At 41.6% G+C, this 13,844-nt stretch overlaps 1 protein-coding gene across 3 annotated transcripts in view; it reads right to left on the bottom strand.

Annotated features, from left to right (window-relative positions):
- Window positions 1–918: 918 nt before the first annotated feature.
- VPS54 overlaps window positions 919–13,844 on the bottom strand; it is a 115,699-nt gene continuing 102,773 nt past the window's right edge. For 2 of the 3 annotated variants that reach the window (XM_087389332.1, XM_087389333.1), the window contains exons 16-20: window positions 7,876–8,037; window positions 7,675–7,742; window positions 7,113–7,193; window positions 1,565–1,890; window positions 919–1,385 (exon numbers count right to left, since the gene is read on the bottom strand). In XM_087389332.1, the coding sequence (XP_087245458.1) occupies window positions 1,752–1,890; window positions 7,113–7,193; window positions 7,675–7,742; window positions 7,876–8,037 (450 nt within the window). In that variant the 3' untranslated portion in view covers window positions 919–1,385; window positions 1,565–1,751. The remainder of the gene's footprint in view (window positions 1,386–1,564; window positions 1,891–7,112; window positions 7,194–7,674; window positions 7,743–7,875; window positions 8,038–13,844) is intronic. The other variant, XM_087389334.1, reaches the window with a different exon arrangement.

Genomic DNA, 13,844 nt, shown 5'->3' with positions numbered 1-13,844 from the left:
CAATGATACATGGATATGGAGAGAAAGAGAGAGAGAGAGAGAGAGAGAGGACACATCATTTCTCTTCTCTTCTTAACACATAGTAGGTATGGAACTAACCTTAGAAAATAGCAATCTTACTATGCTTGTCTTAATCTAATTAAACCAACCTTCACTTGTTAGTTTGAGCACAATAGAGTCCTCAAAAGAATAAGGTATATTGAATTCTAACCTCAAAGGTCAAAGACTCCTCAAAAGACTAATTTTCACCCTAAGTTTGATTAGGCATGAATTACATTGTGTGTGTGTGTGAGTTGGAGTTCTTCCACATGGCTACGCATGTGTGGGAGTAAGTCGGTGTGTGGGTGTTTTATGTTTGTGTGAGCCATAACCCTATGTATGTGTGTGTGAGTTGCGAGTATCAATGGGTTTGGGTGCAACGAGCGACAATGTGTGTATTGGTTTGGTATGTGGGAGTGTGCACGAGTTGCACTACTGCCATGATTGTGTGGGCATGCGTGCGCTTGAGTGCATTGTGTTCAGTCTATGTGAGTCATAGTTGTATATATGTATTTGTGTTAAGAGTTTTGTGTGTGTTTACCGTGGCCATTGTCTTGTGATTATTTGTGTGTATTTATTGCAAGGATGTGTTCTGGCATATGGGTGTCATGCGATAGTGTGGGTGATTGTGTTGTATGTCTTGTCAAAGTGAGGCAAAGAGCTGAGGGAGAGGCAAGGGAGAAAGAAAGAAAGAAAGATCTATAAGGCCTCCACAACACCTCACAAGATCTTTACTCTTTAATTATGCATCTATGAAAAAGCTTGGATTGGATCAAGTGAATGGGCCTTACAGTAAAAGAGATCGGAATAATGCGCAAAATCTCATTTTTATCACGATGACAAAACTCTTGCGTTTTCCCTTTGTTTCAATTAACTTCCTTCAATTAGAATCGGTATTTCAAGTGTTTCCATGTAAAAGGAAAGTAGACATTATTGTGCCAAAACTCGTGGGAAAATGGTTTGCATCAATATGTCTTGCATACCTTGTAGAAGCAAACCTCCCATAGATTTAAATGAAACCTCTGTTACACCGTGCATATTAAGGTACTTCTAGCCCTACTTGAAAGTTATGAATATTTGTAGAGACAAAATTCTCTAAAACTCTTAGCAACTAACAATAGCTCTTCAATGAGACTTTGATAGACCCTTCACATATTGTAAAGACTCGTAGACATAAGAATCATCAACAACATAAATTACACAATGCAACATTGCCTCTATATATGTTACAAAATCGAAAAGAGCATTCAGAATGTGCTCAAAACCCACTTGATATAGCTAAAATGACTTTTTGACCCATGTTTTACAGAGCTAAATGGTGGCACATGAGAATTTCCACCTGCTTCCTGCGACATACACACAAGTCCCAAATTGTCAATGACGTTTGTATAGTATCTATAAAGTTCTTGCTTAAACCAGTGTCTTATCAGCAAAATCAATGTAATGGAATTAAATAAGTCAACCCCAATTGCTAAATCATGATGTGAATTGCCAAACTCTAGATATTAGAACTAAAAACAATTACCTGATGTTTGCCATGGCGAGCTTGAAAGAGCATGATTAAAATTGACCTCGCATTCCACATGGCTACAATCTTAATAACAGTCTATATTTGCAGTGAAGACCCACATCATGGCATTGGAGGCTTAAACTCGATTTGGAACTATCTTTGCATAATGCATCAGCACCTCAAAAGTTGAGTCGATGACAAACTAATCTGGTTTGTCATTTCCATATCTTTGTTGCAAAAAATCATCCAACTCTCCTAATTTCTGCACACCATTGCTATTCACGGCATTTGAAGGCAATCCGTGCATGCATGCGAGAATGTGTTGTATATCCCAATACAACCTGGTCAGATCATGTCATGGTTATTGGTTAAGATACATATGCAAGCCAAAAAACCCTTGCACCTAAAAATTTTGACTTACAATGAGAAGAAATAAGGATCAGCGAGCAAAGTATTAAAATAAGCACAGAGCTTTGATACCTCTCTATTTCAAAATGAAGAACAAAATGTAAACTTCTATATTTCAAAATAAAGAACATGATACAATACATACAACCCTAACTGTAGGTCGCCCCAAGTCCATAAAGATTATATACATAGACTAACAAAGGTCCCTTTAGAAAGCTTATAATCCCAACTCTCATTTGCACTCCCAACCATGCACCTTTTTGACATAACTTTATATTACTGTGTGGGAAACCTCAAACAAGGTAAAAACCCACCATGAAGTATACGAGGAAAAAATACAAGAGCAATACCTGTCAATGCAGACAGGAGGTCAAGATAAAAGGAGGAAAATATGAGATTACATGCCAACAGGTGGTGACATAAAGACATTATCCTCCAATGTGATCGCCTACTAAACCAAGAAACCACCGAGTAAAGTAGTGGTGCCATCAATAAAATGTAAATTTTTTTTACCCTTGCGGTTCTTCTTGACATTCATAAGTAATAAGGCGAAACTTTTGTATTACTGGGTCGAAAACTTGTTACAACATGGGATACATGTCCTCCAAGGAAAAACTACTGATAGGATCATGGGAAGCAACTTGTGTATCATGCTTCCTAAAATTGTTTTTTGTCACTCTGCTCCTGGAACTTTCATACAGCAGGGCACCTTATTTTGGGAGCTGGTCGTCTCATTCTAGGATGATTTTGGAGGTGGTTTCTAGATGTTTTTGCTGGTTTTGCGAGCCATGACCTGTACAGCCCTTTTGGTCAGTTACATTTAAAGTAAAGATCACTGATTCCCTTATCCTTTGGGAAAAATCTTGCTCCAGACTATGAGCATGTGATGACATATTCTTTCTCGTATACTCCTCTAGCAACAAGAGTCCCAACAAATCCTAAAAATTGAGAGGATTCTGACTTCCCCTTATAGATAAATTAAGCGATGTATGGAAAGAAGGATAAGACTCCGGTAAAGAGTTCAGAGTAGTGGAAACAAGCTGCTTATCTGGAATGACTTTATATATATTCAAGCGATATATAGATATGTTTATCTATATTCAAGCATTATAGAAAGATCTTTATCTGGAATTTAAGTGACATGGTCTGCCATAGAATCCCCTACATCCATGTGCACCAAATCAAGTTCCCTGCGCAAGAATGAGAGACTCTAGCCTCATTGCGAGCTTGATACATGCGTTCCAAAGGGTTCCAAATTATCCCAAGCAGCTTTCGAAGGTCGGCAGAACTGAATATGAGAAATGATAAAACGTCCCAAAGGTCCTTTGGCAACCAAAAGATTCCTGACCATAAAACTCCCACCAAAAATATCATTTCGATTATTCTGTGCCACATTGAGCAAATGAAAAAGGGGCAAAAAATTTAAACAAGTTCACGTGCTGTAAACACCCTGCACAGGCAAAAAATGCCCACTTTCAAAGCCAATGCTTGGCTCAAGGATGCACCTCAAAACAATCCAAAAGACCCCTTGCTGGGAGGTATATTGCGAACACAGAATCTCTTCCCAAGCTTAGCCAGTACGTGGCAAAACAAATCATATATCCCACTGAAAATCCACCAAAACAGCAAATATCTGAACTCAATGGGCTGTTTATGCACTCAGGGGTGCAACAACAAACTGTCCCTTCACAAGACTGCTGGAAACAAGTCCAAACCAGTAAAATGGCAGCTCCGAAAGCCTAAAAACAGTCGCCAAATGAGTGCAACAGCTGGCAAACAGCAAAACAGTCCCAAAACGACCTTGGAACACGCGCTGCGTGTGGAAAACAGGTTCAAGCAGCCTTTGAACTGATACTGCAGGTCCAAAGTTGTCAAAACAGCAAGCAAACCTCCTCAAGAAAGAGTCGCCCTCCTGCAGAAACCCTGCAAGAGGTGAACAAACTGCAAAAGAACAGTTCAACCTGTTCTGGGACTACAAAACAGCTTCAAAACTACCAAAAACTAGTCGCCTGCTGAGAAATCAGCACCAGATGACTGCAACTGATCTAGAAATCAAGTCACCTAGGAGGCAGCTGATTTCGACATCAAGAAGGATCCAAAAAGTTGCTGAAATCGGTAAACCAGCAAAGAAAGCACCTCCAAAATCAGTCTCACAGACCCAGAAGGAGCCAGAAGTCTCCACAAACAGGCGTACAGCAACAGATGTTGATTTCCAGCTTGGAAATAGGCCGAAATGCTCCAGAACAGCTCCAAAATCAGCCGAACTCTGTTGTAGAGAGTAGCCCAGCCTGGAAACAGCTGGTCACCTTGCCGGGGACAACTTATAAATGCAGCTTGCCTAAAAAATGAGATGGAGGCTGAAAGTTTTCGTGACAAAAATGAAGGTTCTCCCGACAAAACAATTCAAGAGTGTGGGGGAGGTGCTGGGAGTCAAGGGCTCTGATACCAAATCTTAGAAATGGAAGCGCGTGTGTAATAGGACATGAAGCTGAAATGAGATTGCAGCAACGAGAATGAAAGAGAACACTAGGTAGTCATAGCGGCAAAACCCTAGGTTATAAAGTGCCCCTAGCTCCTTATAACATTGGCCAATGCCTTAGAGATAAATATTTCTAACATCATCCCATTACCATGATGAGCACACAACTTTGCCATGACGGCATAGCATATATCTGGCCGTGTTCAAGTCACCATATTGATCAACTTGATCAATTTCTTGCTAATATAGTTTGCAATCTCAAAATGAAGCACTCTGCATTTTCCTCATGATGATAATTTTTTAGAATATCATTATACTCTTCTTTAATGGCATGTACCTACTACTTGGACTGTACTACCTCTCGGCAAGTGACAAGTACGCCACACATTACCTACAGAGCGCTTGGAGTCTTCTTTGCATCTCCCATTTTAGCATTGGCTTAAATGAAGAGGCTTCCTGGTTATTCCAACCAAAGCATGCACCATCTAAACGAGTGTTTGCAGAATACTTTGGGGATGCCCAATGCTCCCATACTTTATTGACTACAGGTGCTACTACTAAGTAACCAATCCTTACCTATCTTGACATGGAATGGCCATGCTATGCATTCCTTATAGGCATCTTGCTTTTCAGCTGTATCATCTATGCCTTCTTAAGACTAGAATATATCCAATCTTACAAATTGCAATTTTTGAAGAAACAAGCAAAAGAACATACCCATAACCTTTTTTCTGATCCCCTCCTCGGATCACTAGGCTGACCAAATCATCTTTTGTAGCCGGGATTCTAGCAATCATTGCTATGTGGAGGCCTTCTAGGGATGGAGGCAAACCTTAGAGACAACTCTTCCATGTAAAAGGTGTCCAAATTACCCTTCAATGCCTTCATCTTATTCAAAGGGTCCATCATGGCATCACCATCCCACATCTTCAATTTTGCAAATTGTATCTTGAGGTTGGGAAGTATAATCAGTGTTTTGCCCACAAAAGATGAAATCAAGGCCTTCCATACCTCTGATGCATTTCTTAGATGCATCACTACGGGCGAAAATTGTATTCTTCAAGCATGTTCTGAAAATGTCCGTGACCTTGGCACATCATAGGCATCCTTATTTACTTGCGGTAACTTTATGCAAGCACATGATACCATCTTACCTAAGCCTGTAGCAACATGGTATACAACCTTTAATGGTACGGAGCTAGTTGAGTGAAAGGGCAAGTAGCCAACCATTATGTCGTTGTGATGTTTGACTCAGCGTCAACACACACTGTAATTAACTCCAAGCTCGTGAAGAGGCTAAAACTAAAAACCAGCCCATTTGACTGCGCGTATACTAGTCACATTAGCAAATTAACATTCTATTGAAGTATGGGACCCGAGCTCCGTATTCAATCTAGGCGAGGAAGTTGGACTTTTAATTAACTAGGCTTGCTCACGTAAATATAGCCCTAAGAATGGCATGGTATTCTATGAAGAATCCATCCATTGATTGCAAGATTGTTAGTCTATGTGATGCAGTTTGAAAAACTTTGAAAGAGTTTTATTTCTTTATACAACCTCAGTAGAGTTGATCAAGGACGCATCAATTAGCAGTAGCACTACCCAAGCTGGGAAGTCCGAAGTTGGCTAATCAGATCGCAAAGGAATTCTCTGATTGCTTTAGGGATGAGTTGCCTTATGGGTTACCTCCATTGCAAAATTCTCAGTACAAGATAGAAATTATCATGGGGCCAGAACCTACAAATGGGCTTCCCTATAGGTTAAGCTGAGCTTTACTAAAGAAGCCGAGATGCGAAGGCAACTAGAAGAATACCTCAAGTTGATTCGGCCCAGTTTCTCACTTCCGCTGACCCTTAGGAGGTCATACGACTAGAGCATAACAACATACCACTTGGTTTTTAAAAATCTCCCTCATAAATAATTTTCCAAAACTAACAAAGAGATATCTTTTGATGGAAGTAAAGAGAGAAACAAGGGGGATGATATGTGACAATGCACACTTTAAAAACGAGATTCCTAACACAAGAACTAAGAGGACCTCTCTTCTTCCTCTCACAATTATCCCTCACACACTGACAATTACCCTCTTTTCAGCTGCTAGAAACTATCAAAATTCCAAAGATAAAACATAGCCTATCCCTAGAGATGGTGTGAAAAACTGAAGCTCTCTCCTTTGCATTCACCATCATGTGGGATAGAAGGTCACACAGACTCTTCGTTGCATTACTCATCCTTGGAATTCACTATGGGCTCTAATACAATGTTGAAAGTAGCACACAACTCTGATAACATGTTAAAATCAGGGGAAACAACTCACATAAGCATGGGAGAGCAGAGACAACCATCATGCTATACAAATGTAGACCTTTCCTACTTGAAAAGCAGCAACATGATACAATATAAATAATCCTTATTGTGTGTTGCCCTAAAACCATAAGGACTATCCACACCATGACCCACGTCCAGTAGGGTTTCTTTAATCATGAAACTCTACCCCAACCATACAACATATGTGTCACCACATATACATAGGATGGACCATACCGATGACAATACCTCAACACAAAACAATTTCTCCCCCTAGGAAAAGCAAAACCTCGCTATATATACATTACATCTTACTAAAGATAAAAGTCCCTCATAAAAAGGAGAAAGAAAGAATGCATCGGGCCGGACCTTTCTTTTGCAGAAGGAGAATTTAACTCGAGTTTGGAAAATGCCTCTGCTAGTTGAGAGTGAAACAATGCAACCACGTCCCTGAGAGGACACACAAATAATCAGTAGGCTGCTAGTTGAGAGTAAAACCATAAACCGTGAGAACACACAAATAATCAGTAGGCTTATCAATTTTTTCTGCTGGCACTTAACAAACAACACACCAGTACCATAGAGATTAAGATAAACACACAGAAGAAAATAGTCAGACATTGGATTTTCCTAGAAACAGTGGTACACTAGTCTCCAATTTCATGTACCAATGTGATTCAATCTCTATTGATGTGAAGATGAGAATTATTTGACCAAAAGTGGTTAGATGGACATTCACTGGCCAATGTGCAAATGGCATATGAGAAACTAAAAGGAAATTTTGGTCCTCATGAAAAACTTGTATTCTTAGCATTAATAAATGGACCTTACACATGAAAAGTCAAATTTCCATTCAAATGGAATTCAGTAAAACAGAACAACATATACTGCATGCTACAAACTTAGATTTCTAAAGCACAAGAAAGCTTACGTGAAAATATAGTGCACATCTGACTCCAGAAGCAATGGAGACAACACTCGATGCAAGACACCAACCTCCTGTACAGAATGGCTTTTAGCATACATAATTGCAGTCAGACAGAACAATTACAGTTCTTTGGAACTTGTGATATCACTATGGCCCAAGTTCTGTAGTCAGATCTGAGAACAAATTTTAAAAAAAATTCAGCACCTTAGTTAAGGCACGAGCAAACTGACTGGGCTGAGCATCTTGGTCATCTGACTTATTCCAGGTTTCAGTAATCTGTGGTAATGTCCGTAAGTGCACCAGTAGCCTCTCCTTCATGATTTGAACAAGCTTTAAATGAATTTCATCTCTGTGCACCTTGTAATCCTGAGGTGCCAGAGATATTATGTAAGAGTAGAAAATTCAATTTTCAATAATAGTAAATGAATGCTTGAAAGTTATTTCACTTCATAATATTGGATTTCCCCTTCCCGAACAACCGACCTTCAACAAGCCTCCCCTTTGGGCCCCCAGGATAATTAAATGCTGACTTTGCAGGTTAATGATCAGACCAGCCTGCCTTCCGAAACTGAAAGAATGTATACAATCTTACTTGCACAGAAAGTCTCAATTTCCTACCCAGGTACATTTTCAGCAATCAATATCACATCTAACCAGACTTCTTTATGATAAACAGCAGTGAAAACAATTTTTTGGCAGGACTCAGCCAACAACCAATTTGAGTCGAATGATGGAGTTATGGCAATGTGAAGATCTTTAAGAAGGCGTTTTGACCATTAAAACTAGAATATTACAAGCAATATGCCTTATGGGGCGATATTAATATGAGCATATATCTAGATGAATCCGGGAACATGCCCAAACTCATCCTCTAAAAACACAACATAGTGCAGTTTCAATCTCATGATAGTCACTCATAAGGTTGAAAACCATACCATCATGCATAGCCGAGGCTAAGCTACTATGACATCCCCACTGACGTCATCAGCGCCCAACAGCGGGTGTAGACCATAGTATAAACATATGCTCTCACACATACAAATCCACACACCCACACATGCTTGAGCATCCATTTATACACAGTCTTCGTACTGAGTATCTGTGGGCACTACGGAGGTGAAGGGAAAAATCAGCCATGACGATGGCTAGCACTACAGGAGAAGGCTAATCAAAAAGTAGTCTAAAATCTCTTCATTCAAGCTACAACTCTTTGTGAGGACTAGACGATTTCATTTTAGTCTCTCCAAGACGAACATATTCTTTAGATGTTTAGGGTCCCTTCTCATGGCCAAAACATGGCCAGCAGGATTGTTAATTGGGAGTGACGGCTAGTTGGTTGCTTGACTACGCAAGTCTGAACTCTGCAGGAGCTTCATATAACTTTCAAAAGGAAGAGATCATATTTTAGATTTCACTTATAAGTCCCTCGAAGCTCTAACAAGGGGAATGTTATGCCATTTTCAATATGCTTAGAGAAAGGTGTCTCTTATGTTTCACTAGGAAGTGCCTTGAAGCTCTATCAAAAGAATGTTAAGCAATGTGCACTGTGCTTAAACAAAGGTATCACTTATATAAATGAACACCATCCTAGAGATAGGCCCTCCCCGTGTTTCTCAACCAACATGTCTCCTTCATCTTAATAACAACTGCCTTCTTCTCTGTCCTTCACAAACGAGAAATCACACCAGAATTTTTTTCCAGCATCTCTCTCTCCATAGTGTGAAAAACATCATTTCAACTATTACAGCTGCAATTCTCAATTGAACATTCTGTCGATTGCTGCCCCAACCAAATAGGGTGTTCCCCACATGAGTGAGAGAGAGAGAGAGAGAGAGAGAGGAAGGTATTAATGTTTGTGGGAGGCCCCTCGGGCCTATGAGACAATTTGACAAAGTATAAACAAAAGCTGACCCATAGAAGCCGCTGTGGGGCTGGGGCAAGGGCTCGCTAAGGCTCTTCCCGAGTACTAGGCTAAAACAAAAAAGCAAAACTAAACTAGTACTCAATATCAAATACTCAAACTCAGAATCGGAATACAAAGCCAGGTGCCCTAGTAGCTGCCCTATGGGCCGCGAGGATATCTCGTATTTGCATCTATCAAGTCGTCTCTTGCCGTGGCAGTGGGCATGGTCTTTGGGATTTCTGTATGCTACGGGCCATATCTAGAGTGACACCTATGCTCGAGAGTTCCCTACAAACAAGGTAGGAATGAGCTGGACCTCCATCGTGGTTGCCTTGGTCTGCCTCTGCGTCACAAGTGGTCCCTACGTGTTATAGCTGTGCCTCACCTTGACGTCTCCTCTCACTGGTCTACATGGCCCCGCAAATCATCTATCTCCTCCTCTACGTCTCTATGCCCCTGGACGGAGTCGAAAATGTAGAAAAGTGATATGTCCCTGAGTATGGTCCATCTCTGTCTCTTGTGTCCCAAACTCATCTTGTTGCCTAGCATGGTGTAATAGTCTCTGTGTGTTGCTGCACCTCCATCAGGTAGAGACTGATGCAAACCTGGTCATGGAATTGAATCAGCCGGGAGAGAGGCCTAAAACTGGACCCCTCCTAGAAGAGACTGTGGTACCATTGTATACTGGGCAGGTGCGCAAGAAGTGCTCGTTTGACTCCATCTCTCCCAACTTGCATAGCGTGCAAATCCGTTGCCTCGAGGCGTACTTGCAGCTCTCCCTATCTCAATCCAAAGTTGATGGGATGTGATGTGAAACTTGTCTATCGTCCAAGTACTGGGGTTTGATAATCACTTCTTCTATTGACACTCTCAAGAAATAGTCTCGATAGAACTGTGTCTTGGTGGGGAGCTCCTGATCCCCCCCACCCCAATCTGTGATGTGTAGAGCTGAAGTAGGTCCAACCTTATGATGCGATTGATCTCCTCTATCAAAGGATGGGGTGATTGACAGGCCTCAATATCTAGAGAACAAATGGGTCTCACATGCATTAAGGATTGCCATTGGACAGAATCCAGATATGGGTCTCGTCCCACCAGCTAAGGATCGAGATAGGGAGAGCCATAGACATGCCTAGGGAGTAAAGGATATGCAAGCTATGCATATAGCAGAGGTTGAGACACAATAGGACTTCCTATGCAATTGCCTAGCATACTATGAGATTCAAGGGCAATACCACTGTCTCCTCCAAGAGGATCACAGTTTTGGGCCAATCTCCCAGTTGATTCACTTTCATGACCAGGTTTGCACTGCTAGGGATGAAGCGACATAGAGAGACTTTATTGCACCAGATCATGCACCATGAGGTGATAGTGCCATAGGAGACTGACCGCACACTACAACATGTCAAAGACTTTGAGGTAGCCCCAAGACACATTAGGGTAGAGGAGAAGATAGCCGAGATAAGGACATCATGATCAATGAAAAGAAACGACGCGAAGTGGTGGAGCCAACGACACAAAAAATGACCAGAGCATGCACGATAAATGTCCAGCCCATCATTCTTCTATTTAAAGGAGACGTCCGAGTTCAGGTGTCACTCTTGATATGGCCCTAGATAAAGAGATCAAAGAGACCATGCCCCCCGGCCCGTAGCCAGAGACGGCTCAATAGACACAGATCCATGACATTTTTGTTAGAATTATTATTATAATTCAGTAGTGACCAATGTAACGTAATAAGTAGGTTAGGGGCACTTTTCCCTCATTTAGAGGTTTTTCCCCCTAACCACAGTTAGTTCACTAACTACGGTTAGTGAAGGATAAGGTTTTGTTACTTAGACAAAACCCATCCCACTTCTTGTATTAGTCACTTCTTCTATTGCAAGTACTACATTCAGCTCTCTTGCTCTCACACTCTCTCGTTTCTAACATTTGGTATCAGAGCGAGATCCTACTCTCTGTTTCTTAGCCCGCAAGCTCCCTGCTCTCTACTCCCTGATCCCTGCTCCCGCAAGCTCCCGTCCGTACTTTTCTGTCCGTACGAGTCGTATGGACTGATTCCATAGAGCCCGTACTTGAGCCGTACCTTTCGTTCGTACTGTCGTACAGCCGTACAAACTCACGGAGCTCCCGCTATCCGTACATCTGCGTATGTTTTCGTACATTCAGTATAGTGTCTGTACCATCGACTAGCCCACCAGCACTCCGTACATCTGCGCCAGCCCGTACAGTGTTCGTACATTGTCGCTATCAGTATCCGTACTGCCAATTGCCCTGTGCCGTACATCCGCACACAGACATCCGTACCTGATTGCGCTGGTTGTCCGTACTCCGTACAGCTACCATCCGTACAGGTTTCTGCAAATCCGTACACGTACGGATTTTCGTACATTTTGCATGCCCTTGTACTTTTGGTTGGCATCCGCACTTTTGTGCAAGTTATATTCTTGCAGGTACTCGAGCAGTTGTTTTCTGGCAGGCATTATCTGCAGATAGCCATTGTTTGGCTTAGATCTTGCAGAGAATTTGGAGCATTCTGTATTTGTGGACAGATACTGCAGTTGGGTTGCAGGTCGTCCAAGAAATTGGGGCTTTTGCAATTACACTACAATTTTGCAGTGAAATTTGGGGCTTTTGCAGGCAGACTGCAATTTGTGCAACATTTGCGGCTTTCAGACCATTTGCCCTCTTTTGTATGCAATTTCCCACAAGAAATTGGGACTTTTGCATTTGGGTTGCAATTTTGCAGGTAAAAGGGCATTTTGGAAGTTTGCAAACAGTTTTGGACTCAGTACGAGTTAAATTGCAGACTTTTGCCACCTTTTGCAGATTCTATTTGCAGATTTTTAGGCATTGAGTAGAGCATTGTGGTGCATTTTGAGCCTTTGATCGGCTGTGACAATATTTGTCACTGAGGGCAGATTTTCTTTGGCAGATTTTATTTGTGCATCTTACATCCCAAGAAGGGACTTTACTTGTTCAGTTTGCTGTATTTCTGAGTTTATCTGGCAAAAATGGCACAGAACAACTCAAATGAGGTGTTCGGGGTTCTCACACAGGAGGATAAGTTGGATGGCACCAACTACTCCTTGTGGAGTTTCATGGTTCGAAATATCTTAGTTGGCAGAAATCTTTGGGATTATGTCAATGGAGATGAAGAAAGACAAGATACAACGCCTACACCTGTCACTCCTACAGCTGGAGGTAGGGGTAGAGGTACAAATACAGCACATGTGATTGGAGCAGCCGCTCCAGAAGCTCCCATAGCAAAGCCGAAAAGATGGGACTCTAGAGATGCACAAGCTCTTTCAGTAATTTCTCTTTCTGTCAAGAGGTTCATTATACCTCATATTCGGTCATGCAAGACATCTATGGCAGCTTGGGTAATACTAGAGAGTATGTTTGCAACAAGAAACGATGCCAGAGTTTCCTTTCTGAAGCGAGAACTCTCCCATACACATATGGAGGAGGGAGATTCCATGAAAACTCACCTCACGAAGCTTCAGGATCTTAGGGAACAATTGCTGAACATTGATGAAGTCATTCCGGATTCAGAGATGATCTCCACCACTCTGAACTCTCTTCCTGAGTCCTATCTCGGTTTCCACACCTCACTGAATTTGTCATTGAGGAGGGGCAGCAATCCTCTCTCCTTTCACGAGTTGGTAGGACTTCTGTTGCAAGAGGAAAAAACACGCAAAGCTGGCGAGCATGCTATGCTCTCCAAGTTCAAGCCCAAGGGTAAAGGGCAGCATAAGCCACATGCCAATCAGCCCACACACCAGCATAAAGCTGATTCTGGACAACCTTCTTATAAGGCACAGGGTGATACAAACAAGAAGAAAAAGAAGGGCATCTGTCATTATTGCAAGAAGCCAGGTCATTATATTGGAGAATGCAAGAAGCGCATAGCCAAAGAAAAGAAAAGGGATTCCGGTATGGCTGTATCAGATGCATCATGTCCACATTGCCATGATGGAGGAGATGTTGCAGCCAACTTGGTTGAAGAGCACTATGCCTTTTTGACTTGCACTTCAGATTTTTCAGTGGGTAGTTCAGATACTACAGCCACTAATCATGATGACCCATATGCTTTTTTGACTTGCAATTACGATCCTTCAAAGGATGAATGCTCTTTCAGTGTTGATGAAACACTACATACTTGGTATTTTGATATACTTGGTATTTTGATAGTGGTGCTTCAAAGCACATCACTTCCAAGAAAAATCTGTTTGTAACTTTGCATTCTTCACCCACCAAGAAGAAGGTA

The sequence above is a fragment of the Dipteris shenzhenensis genome, chromosome 18, assembly GCF_047967505.1.
Source record: "Dipteris shenzhenensis isolate YYH24624 ecotype China chromosome 18, Dip_SZ_1.0, whole genome shotgun sequence".
NCBI classification, from domain to species: Eukaryota; Viridiplantae; Streptophyta; class Polypodiopsida; order Gleicheniales; family Dipteridaceae; genus Dipteris; species Dipteris shenzhenensis.
Note: the sequence above shows the minus strand (reverse complement) of the source record. Positions and strands in the feature narration are given on the sequence as shown.